General features: G+C 37.8%; 2 protein-coding genes across 2 annotated transcripts; one reads left to right on the top strand and one right to left on the bottom strand.

Annotated features, from left to right (window-relative positions):
* Positions 1-74: 74 nt before the first annotated feature.
* LOC118033555 (protochlorophyllide reductase) lies at positions 75-2,681 on the top strand. The gene is made up of 5 exons (XM_035038570.2): positions 75-217; positions 330-431; positions 1,143-1,677; positions 1,929-2,287; positions 2,384-2,681. The coding sequence occupies exons 1-5, from the start codon at positions 164-166 to the stop codon at positions 2,537-2,539; spliced, it is 1,206 nt and encodes a 401-aa protein (XP_034894461.1). The 5' UTR covers positions 75-163; the 3' UTR covers positions 2,540-2,681.
* A 2,532-nt stretch (positions 2,682-5,213) lies between these two features.
* Positions 5,214-10,068, bottom strand: LOC118033550 (protein STABILIZED1-like). The gene is given in 3 exon segments (XM_073403857.1): positions 5,214-5,511; positions 6,856-8,028; positions 8,030-10,068. Coding segments are annotated over 2 exon segments (3,075 nt in total). The 5' UTR covers positions 9,938-10,068; the 3' UTR covers positions 5,214-5,511; positions 6,856-6,861.
* Between the last annotated feature and the right edge of the window lie 989 nt (positions 10,069-11,057).

Here is an 11,057-nt window from a genome sequence, read left to right as displayed (position 1 = left end):
TTTGTCCCCGGCTCAAGACACAGTCTTATCTCCCTCCACATCATTAACAGAAACAAAATCCTTCAACTTAGCCAGTTAGCCTTCTAAGAACAGTGAAACTGATCCACTCATCACAAAATATAAACTTCAAGAAAGCTTCACCAAATCACCCTATCACTCTCTCATGGCTCTTCAAGCAGCCTCTATACTCCCTTCTTCTGTCTCCATCTACAAAGAGGTCAGCACTTTCCTTTAAGCAAAATATTTGGGTTCCTTCAATACATTTGTAAATGGCTTTTTTTTATATATAATTATTATCTTTTGATTCATTTGATGTGGTCTGTTGACAGGGAAAGTCCAATGCTTCTCTTAAGGAGACAGGCTTTTTTGGAGTTTCAGTTCCAAATAATCACCTCAAAGCTGAATTCGACTGTTCTCTAATAAAAAGCAAGGTAAGTCAAACATCTTACTTGCTCAATTTAACCTTCGAAAACTATAGATGAAGAAATTCTTAAGATTTGGTTGAGGATAACAAGTCCTAACACTATTGCATGGCACAACATAAGCTTCTGTGAAAAGGGTTTAATGGCATAAAAAGAAATGTTCAGATTTTTCCACTTTCTCTGAACTGGTGTGATGAACTGAATGTATAATGTTGAATGTGTTGAACGCAACCTAAAGAAAACAAGGAGGAATTTAATAGCTAGAAAGTTATTTGAGATTCTAAATCCCTCTTTGGCCACAGGGTTCAATTAATGTCTATGCGAAAAAATTCCCATGGGTATGCTAGTTTTGGCATGGACTTGTATAGTCTCGATGCATGAAAGCTAGCCTAAGTTGGATTCTGTTTATGTAAAGGAGGGACTTAGAAATTAAATAGGAGTTTATATTTGTAGGATAATAATAGATTACCATTCATGCAAAGAAATAGTTAAAACATTTTGAGAGTCTTTCAATGAAAAAAATTAGTCAAGTTTCAGGGCTAAAAGTGGGTATCAGAAACACCTTTTTGAATGCCATATACTAGTAGCTAATGGTATTCGACAAAAACATTGAGCTTTTTTGTGAAATCATGAACCTCAACAAATATTGTGCTTTTTTAATTTGGAATACATGAGACTTGTATTGTATTTGTATAGTGAATGTTAATCATTTGCATGCAGGAATTCAGGAAAAGGGAATTACCAGTTAGAACAATTAGGGCTCAAACAGCTACTACAACTCCAGCAATCACTGAGGCAGCACCAGAAGCAAAGAAAACTTTAAGAAAGTCTGTTGTGGTAATTACCGGAGCATCATCAGGTTTGGGGTTGGCCACGGCCAAAGCTTTGTCTGAGACAGGGCAATGTCATGTGATTATGGCATGTAGGAACTTTCTTAAGGCAGAGAGGGCAGCTAAAACAGCTGGCATTCCTAAAGAGAACTACACTGTCATGCATCTTGACCTTGCGTCTCTTGAAAGTGTCCGTCAATTTGTGGATACGTTTCGTCGTTCAGGTATGCCGCTTGATGTGCTGGTGTGCAATGCTGCAGTCTACTTACCCACTGCCAAGGAGCCCACTTATACTGCTGAAGGATTTGAGCTCAGTGTTGGGACAAACCATCTTGGTCACTTCTTGCTTGCACAGCTGCTGCTTGATGACTTGAAGAAATCAGATTATCCAACCAAACGTCTCATCATCGTTGGCTCCATAACAGGTACTGATTAACTTTAGGAAGGAAAAAAAGGTGTTCATGCTAGTGCCACTTGGCTTTTCCAGCAGTTTTGCAAGTATCAGAATTCATAAACAATATCATGAACCAATGAACAACATCTTAGAAGCTCAGAAAATTGATTTTGATGGTATAGCCTTCCAGGAATCTGTAACTTACAAAGGAATTGGTGTAAACAAACTAGTCATGATGAAGATCGGTAATCTGACAGATTATTTTCATATTTATGATTCTAGGAAACACAAACACATTGGCTGGGAATGTGCCTCCAAAGGCTAACCTTGGAGATTTGCGAGGTCTTGTGGGTGGGTTGAATGACCTAAACAGCTCACCCATGATAGATGGAGGAGAATTTGATGGTGCCAAGGCCTATAAAGACAGCAAAGTCTGCAACATGCTCACAATGCAAGAACTCCACAGGCGGTACCATGAAGAGACGGGCATCACCTTTGCTTCCCTCTACCCTGGCTGCATAGCCGAAACAGGCTTATTCAGGAACCATATTCCTTTGTTCAGGACCCTGTTCCCACCCTTCCAAAAGTACATTACTAAAGGCTATGTGTCAGAAGAGGAAGCAGGAAAAAGACTTGCACAGGTCTGTTACTACAGGATTGTTCTTGTCTATGCAGTGCATCCATGCACAAGTTTGCATCACATACAATAGCATAAAATTCTACTTTCTGTGATTCAGGTTGTGAGTGATCCGAGCCTGACGAAATCTGGTGTTTACTGGAGCTGGAATAAGAACTCATCTTCATTCGAAAACCAGCTCTCTAAAGAAGCCAGCAACGCAGAGAAGGCATTGAAGTTGTGGGAGATAAGTGAAAAGCTAGTTGGCCTGGCTTAATTGAGCCCTAGAACTGGCCGAGTAGAACGCAAGCTTCTTAAACAAGGCAATACTGTGAACAATGAGTCCAGAAGATAATGAACTCGTTGGATGTTCTAGTTACCTCTTTTTGGTAAATGCAGATGCTATATACTTTGAATGAGATGAGGCAATTGTAATGTATCCATTGGAATAGCCTGACGAAAGAAGATCCTAAAAGCAAATGAAGAGCACACAAACATCCAAAAGAACCCAAACCAACAAGTATGTATGATTGATAAGATCAGAACTACGCTCTCAGAATGCAGTGCAGTTATAGGTGCTTTCTCCTGGTCTTTCAGACTAAAGGTTTTGGCCTTTCAATGGCCTCTCTCAAACGAGTCATGGCAGTTTCGATAGTGCTAGATAGATGGTACATCATATGCCACAGCCGCACACAAAAATTTAATGTCAAAATTTTTTTTTTTAGACATTGGTCTTTGTATTTTAAAAAAGTTTAAAGGAAAACAAAAGCAGCTAATGTCGATCGGAGAATCATGTCAAACCTACATACAGGTTTGTTAGGACAACTCCATAAAAACAAATAAAAAAAAATAAAATCCCTTAATTTTTAATAATTTAAATATAAATAGATGAAATAAAAATAAAATCAATTAAAAAAAATACACTAGCAGACTCAGGCAAGTTTGCTAAACTTCATGAGCTTGATCATGCAAAAAGAAAAACCTAAAAGAAGAAAAAATAAAAAATAAATTATGAATTTCCAAACTAATCAAATGTTGAAGAACAAAACTGAAAAAAAAATAAAACTTTAAAAAATGAAAAAATAGACCTGAGTCAACCAAGATCAACCCACTAAACCTGTAACTTAAATTATAAGACTAGATAACCTCATAAAAAAAAATCATAAAGTTTAATTTTAAAAAACATAACGTCGAATGATGAGATTAAAACAAAAAAACTAGTGTAGAAAAAAGATTAAGAAAAAAATCAATGTTAACACAGGTTAACATTTCAAATATGTGATTCGAGTTATGATTCGAGATCATCTCACGATAAAAAATCACAAAACTCAATTCTAAATAAGTTTAATATTGAAGGATAAAATTAAAAAATAATTAATTTTAAAAAAAAAACCTAAAGAAAAATAAAAAAAATAAAAAAAATAAAAACTAAAAATTAATAAAAATACAAAATAATAGAATACCTTTAAATTTTGATTGGGCCAACACAATTCTCAAGTAATGGAGAGAGAAAATAGGGGAAAAGAAAAAAAAAATATTACCTTCACCTAGTTGCTCATCATCTATCGACACATGTTGGTTCATTGGATAGAGCTCAATGTGGCACTTCAAATAAGTGCTTGATATTAGAAAAAAAGGATTGTATATTTGTCTAAGTCTCAAATTTAGTCTTCTAAACTTTAATTCTTTTAAATTAATGAATTTAAATTTTAGTTTTGTAGACTCGAGTATTAACTGATATTTTCTTGATATCTCAAGATTTTAATATTTAGATAAAAAAAAATCATGAAGACTAATAACAAATCAAAACAATGTTAAATAACCATTAATGAATAATGTTTCTTCTCACATACTAATGTGAAAAACTATGTATATTTAAGTTTTTGTCAATTTTGAACAATCTATATCGGAGGTTAAACGTATTGAATAATAAGGATAACCTTTTTTTTTTCACCGCAGCATCTTGTTGCTATCATAAGGTCGTGGCATTGGCTTCAAGTTTTAACTGATAGATTTTATAAGCTAAGTGAATTACTGGAGGTATTATATTAATTATTTTTACCGGTTTATTTAAAATAAATAGATAGATATAAAAAAATTATAAATGAATAACTTGACCAAACAATATTAAGAATGAAATTTGTTAATTATTTCTCTCTCTCTTCCTTTGTTATTATATATATATATATATATATATATTTTTTTTTTTTTTTTTTTTTTTTTTTGCTCTTACAATTAGCCTTGTTCAAGGTATCTCAAGTTCCCGTTTAATGAAATTCTCTGTTCTTTTCCTTTCTCCTTTAGTGGACACTGCCCTTTTGCTGTTAGACAGGCATCAATCTTGTGGTCTAAGCATTACTCGGCTCTCTTAATGCGAGGTCAATGGATTGGTTTCATGAGGAGGCGGCCTTATTCACCATACATTGTTGATTAATTTCTGCATATGCAAGAAAGAAAATACCTCTTGAGCATACTTCATCCCTTCCACATGAATGTGAGGAGAGACCTACTTTTTCTAGAAATCGGCTAGGGCTTAAGATGGGAAAAGCGAGCAGAAATAACCATCCCCTCGCTGGTCCATGGTTGAGCCCTGGCTAGCTCAGGCCTGGACCTCAAAACTTCGTCCATCAAACTGTCTGTAGATCGTTCTTGGATCCTGCAAAATGTATGTTGGAGTGCTTTGTTTCTGGGAAGGAATGGTTAAAATCAACATTGTTGCATGTAGATTCATAATTTGGAGTTCTGAACCAGTAACAAGAGGCTATAAATACTGCAGATGGAAAGAAGAAAAGCCAGAAGAATAGCTTAAATCACAATAAATATTGGATCCTTGAGGCATAGTGTCTTGTTAATGCCCATTCAGCTATCCCATATACAAGCTGACCAAATAAAAGCATTTCAGTATCGAGATAACTGCAAATTTGTCACCACAGAGCACCACAGGAAAGAAATGAAATCAAAGAATTGTGTCAGGTTTCGACTCTCAAAAGCTCTTTTATTTATTAATTATTGAGCCATGAAGGGAAAAGGAACAGTGCAGAAGCTGCAGCCACCAGCCCAGAAACATCACGTATCAGCAGCCGGGAACAAAATTCATCTCAAAAAGAGGCCAGCAGCAGCCAAAAAGAAAAATTAAGCCACCATGGCTAAAATACAGAAAAGACAACCACCATTACATCCACGCAGCAAGAGCAGATCCAGTCACATTGAGCAATTCGCCACAGCAGCAACGTACACATCCCTTGAGGCCTGATGGTCAAAAGGGCAACCAAACAACACATAACAAGAGGATAATAGTTTATGAAACAAACAGCATGCGGAAGTCTTGAAGGTGCCAGTATAAGAAAATAGTTCCAGCAGATGATCAAGAACCAATGAGAGATATCTGGACTGAATACATGCCATCTGCAGCAGAAGCCAAAATTTCGACAAATTAGCACAGAACTATTAATGAGTTATTAAAAAAAAAAAAAAAAAAGATGACGGGAAGATCCATCTGAGCACTAGCAACTCGTAATTACAAAATAGCAGCAGTACAGGCAGACCACGGATAATATAGAGATTTTTTGGGCAATGGCATTCAGCACTCAAAAGCTGAAACATTAATTCCATCAAATGGAGAAAAGGTTTGGGTATAAAGATTCAAGATAATCACATAATGGACAGACTGCAATATCCACTGACAACATACCATTCCAAAGTTTTTCCATCTTCAACCTTCGACACTCAACTGAACTCGTTCACTTTTAGAAAAATCAGCATCCTACTACTTCCTATCCCTCTAATGCCAGATCCAGGACTCGTGTGATTCCTGAACTTGTTGCAACTTCAGGCATAATTTTGTATACATGCTAGTCTAACCATTTAAAATAATAATATTACTAAACATGAAATGCCTTCAAATGATTATCGGAGGACAAAAAACATAAACAAAAAAATACAAATATTGCATCTGAAACAGAGGAAAGAATTCAAAATTTGTTAGCACAAGAGAATTACAGAGCCACTTTATCCAATCATGAGCGTCCAGCAACATATGCTCAAATTAGATTTCATTAACATCCAATCATCATACAGTAAGCAGAAACTTCAAATGATGGAATTTTAACATCTAAAATTTAGGGCTAAAAGTTGAGGAAAATGCTGAGATTAGCAGCTTGGATGTTCTTTAAAGTGAATGTTTTCAGTATTTTGGTAGGAAATTCACAGGTCCTGTAAATTAAGAGCAGAGGGCTAGCAATTTGAGTAACAAACAGATTTAAAAGAAACTCCATTCCTTTCCTATATTCCTTGAAAGTGAAATCAAAACATCAATTAATTAACTGAGAATTGCGAAAGTGAGATAGGCCAAAGAAGCATCGAGGACAGGAACGTGACATAATAAAACATTAAAATAATACTTGGTAAAAGTTCTGTCACGATGCTTCAGCAAGTCAAATGGGCACTTAAACATCTGCTTGTTCTTCACACGCGTTTAATAAAAGACATGTAAAGGAAGAGGTGACTAAAACACTACAACGACACCTGAAAAGGCTAAATGCTCATCGTCTACCAAACAACAAAAACACAAATAATTTCAAGGTACGGGCTTACAAGGAACTAATGGTCATTATTTTCGGAAGCACTCTCTTCCTTCCCAAGAACAACCACCACTTTCTTCAAGATGGCTTCAGTAGGCTGGTGAGAGTTCTCCACAGCCTTTGAAATCGTTTGCCATTTTTCACCATGCTTTGGTTCTGCAGCAATGCACCTCTTCAAGACATCCTTCTGGTCTTCGTCAGTCCCATGTTGAAGTTCAAATTTGTAGTAATACGCCCAGAAATCTCCAATATCTGGGGCAAGGGTAACTGCCCTGTTCAGCCAACTCCTAGCTTTGTCAACCTTCCTTTCCCGCCAGAACAACTTGGCCACAGCAGTTGTAACATGTGGATCATGAGGACTACATTTCTTAATTGCATCCGCGCTCTTGCTTTTATGTTGAGCACGAGGAGCCATCTCAATAGATGCTGCCCAAAGGATGCCACTGGTGGGACATTCCTGCAATGCTTTTGCCATCAAGTTGTCAGCTTCCTTATTATTCCCATGCCTTGATTCAGCACGGATTGCAGCAAGCCAAAGTTCAGGGTTCTTAGGATTCTTCTTCCTTGCCATGGTAAGCACTGCTCGAGCTTTACTGAGCCCATTTGTTTTCTCCTCGAGGTTAGCAAGAGAAAGCCAAAGAGGCACATGACTTGGGCAGGACTTCAAACCCGCCTCATAAATTTCCTTGGCTTTATCCAAATTACCAAGACGTTCCTCGAGCTGCCCAAGCATCAACCACAGTTTGAAGAATGAAGGGAAACGCTGCAACCCTTCATCCAGCAGTTTCCTCTCCTCCTCGATATTGCCTAATTCTCTTTCTACAATTGCAGACTTCATCCAGACTCTTTCTGTACCACCTCTTTCTCTTGCCTTAGCTAGCAACATTCTAGCTCTTTCTGGCTCATGATTCTCAAATTCAAGCTTAAATGCTGCAAGCCAAATCTCCTCAGAGTTCGGTATTGCAGCATAAGCTTCTTGAAGAATGGCTCGGGCAGAAGGTACATCTCCGGCAAGCCACTTCTCTTTAGCGCCCATAAGCCATAGAACTTCAGCCTGTGGCCTGTAAGTAACTGCCTTCCGTAGCAATGCATCGAGGGATTCTCTTGTGCCATGACTCTTCTCAAGCTGTGCTGCCTTAAGCCAAATACTCTTCTTGGTCAAAAACACCGTCAATGCATGCGCATAAAATTGCTCTAGCAGTCTCAATAGACCCTCTCTTCTTACACTCCTCTGCATCCGCCACCCATGTTCGCTTTCTATCCTCTTCTTCGACTCCAATTCCAATTGTGTTCTTAATAATCGCTTGACAAGTTGCCACAGAACCAGCCCTCTCCGCTGCCTCAGCCTCCTTCATCCATTCCTCCCTATCAATCACCACCCCTTCTCTCTGCAAAGCCCTAATACCTCTCTCAATAAGCTTCCCAACCATTGGTGTATTCCCATTTGCCTCCTCCAACTTGGCAGCAGTAATCCATATAGCTGGCTCCTTGGGCAACTTTTCTCTCGCCCTATTCAACACCTTCCTCGCATTTTCATACGTCTCCAACCTTGCAAATGCTAACCACAACTCAACATGCAAAGGACAGCATTCCACTGCCCTACCAAGTAAAGTCCTAGCATCCTCCTCATTACACAACTCCACCGCTGCTTTCCACAGCCTCACAGAATCCGGGATATGCTCCAAACCCTTCAACAAAACCTTCCGCTTAGTAAAATCATCATTCTCCAATTTCGCAGCCTGCATCCACAACTTGACGGAATTGGGAATCCTCTTAACTCCCTTAGCAATAACCCCCTTCGCTTCATCAGGATTCGACAACCTGCAAGCCTCCAACCAGACATCCTCATTCGTAGGACATTCCTCGCACCCTTTTTGTATCAACAGCCTAGCCGCCTGAATCTTCCCTGCCACCTCTTCTAACCTTGCCGCAGCGATCCAACCAGGGGGATGTTTTGGATTCGTCTGTGTAACACTCTTCAACAACAACCTAGCCTTCTTAATATCCGAAATCTCTGCATCACTAGTAATCTTCATACTCTTCAAATCAGTCAAATACCCTTTAGGATCAACAACAGTCAACCCAGAAACCGAATCTGACAACCTATCCAACTTCAATGACAAAACAGTCCCTCTTCCTTCTCCGACAGCAGTCAAATCTGTGACTGGCGTCTGCCCCCATGGCGTCTCAGCTCCGCCAGCCGCCCTACTTTTAGGATCCAATGCAGTAACATGTTCCTGCTCCTGTCTAGCTTTCTCCAACAAAGTATCCGGAACCGGCACAAAACTCTCAAACCTCTTCTTCTTATTCCTCAATGAATAATCCCCAATATCTGGAATAGTCTCCCACTCTTCAGCAGACAATGTTACTAACTTCCTCTTCAAATCAGCAAACTGCTCAGTAATCTTCGGATTCGAAGCCCTATACTTTTCAATTTCCTCCTTTAACCTAGCTTCCCTTCTATCCTTCCTCCTCGAATCCATCCTCTTATCAATCTCCTCCCACACTGCATCTGCCTCCCTATCGTCCTCATCATACTCCGCCGAAGCAAACAACCCCACATCATTCCCTTCAAACTCATCAAACTTCTGATTCTCATCATACCCTTTTTCCTCATTCTCGTCCTCATCCTCGTCCTCCCCTCCTTTCCCCCCTTTCCCCCGGCCCGCACCACCCCCCGGCCCCGCAGCTGCCGCCCCGGCATTCCTATCAGGCAAATCCGGTGCAGCCCGTGCCGGACCAATATCAGAACGAGTAGTAAAACCAGTAGCACCACGCCCTAACCCCGCAACATAATTAGCTGGAGGCTTTGAATTTAAAAAATCCAGTCGGGATTTCGGTGCGACCGGAGCTTGCATCCCCCCAAGTAAAGGGATGTGAAGGGTTAGGGTTGTGTTATTGGTAATGTCAAGTTGAGACAGCAAAAGGGTGTTTGGATTTTGGCAAATCTTCGGAAGAAGAAGGTTTTGTTGAGAGATTGGGATTAGGGTTTGGAGTTGAATTTGGTGTTTGAGGGCATGAAGGGTTGTGCTGGTAGGGTTTGTGTGAATGTATAGGGTTTTGTTGGTGCTTGTTGGGGTTCTTATGAAAACCATTTTGATGAGGTATTTTTTCCCCTTTACTAGGATTTCTAGGGTTTGATTTTGTGAAGGTAACAGAAATAGCTTTAATGGAGGACGGTCTGGTTTCGGAGACGATGGAGAGATTTTTCTCGCATTTCCTTTTCTTTTATTTTTACACAAAGTCGGTTTATTTTCTTAGAAAAACTCAATTTAGTCCCACATGTATATATTTGTTTTCAATTACATCTCACACTTATAGTTCATTTCAATTAGGTTCCAAATAGTTCCTACATTTTTTTGTTTTGAGAATAATAGTTCCTACATTTTCAATTGCTTTCTTTTGTGAATATTTTTAATTTTAATTTTAATTTTAATATATTTGATGAAAAAATTGACATTTTTTTTTTAAATTGATGAAAATTAGAAAATGAAAAAACTGAATTGAGAATCTTTTGAAACCTTTGTAATCAATTTGACAAAATTTATGGATTTGGGACTCAATTAAAAATGAGTATATAGATTTGGAACTAAAGTTAGGTTTTTTAAAGTTTTTTTAATTAATAGTCCTGATAAATTAAATTGGGCTGAAACCGACTAACCTCTGGCCCAATAAAATCTTTTCCTATGATGTATTATAGAATTGGGCTTAGCCATTTTATTTTTTGCGTTAATGTTTTTGTAGGATAGGTCACGGGTGTAATGTAACAATGAACTATTATTGGGCCGTTAGCCCTCAATTATAGAATGAAATTTTTCAAGTTTTGGATATAGTAATAAAATCCAACCGAGATTATGGGGTGAGATCCTTAAAAGAAATTAAAATGTTTTTTTCTTAAAAAATAATAAATTTTTTTTTATTTTGATAAAAATATATATATTTTTTAAATAAAACCAATGAATTAAGAGCTGAGTTTTACCTTGAATTTATAAATTATTTCTCTTCCATTGGCTTTTAAAATAAAGAATTCTAAATCTCAAACTTGTTTCACCAATAATTATTGTATCCATATAACCCTTGAACACATGACAACATTAATCTTGTAATTAAAATGATTAGCATAGTTTAAAGTCAACAATTTTCTTTTCTTGAGCTCCTTCCGTGTTTTCTTTATACTCAACTCCTATTTTATGAATAAGAACATCATCAATGATA

This window comes from Populus alba, chromosome 13 (genome assembly GCF_005239225.2).
Source record: "Populus alba chromosome 13, ASM523922v2, whole genome shotgun sequence".
Classification (NCBI taxonomy): Eukaryota; Viridiplantae; Streptophyta; class Magnoliopsida; order Malpighiales; family Salicaceae; genus Populus; species Populus alba.
The sequence above is the reverse complement of the archived record's forward strand: the minus strand, read 5'-3'. Positions and strand labels throughout refer to the sequence as shown.

What these genes read in the sequence shown, in the direction of transcription:
- LOC118033555 (XM_035038570.2), top strand. Translation starts at nt 164, where the DNA reads ATGGCTCTTCAAGCAGCCTCTATACTCCCTTCTTCTGTCTCCATCTAC. An exon ending in GTTCTCTAATAAAAAGCAAG is followed by an intron (nt 432 to 1,142) that starts GTAAGTCAAACA and finishes ATTTGCATGCAG; the next exon opens with GAATTCAGGAAAAGGGAATT. An exon ending in CATCGTTGGCTCCATAACAG is followed by an intron (nt 1,678 to 1,928) that starts GTACTGATTAAC and finishes TTATGATTCTAG; the next exon opens with GAAACACAAACACATTGGCT.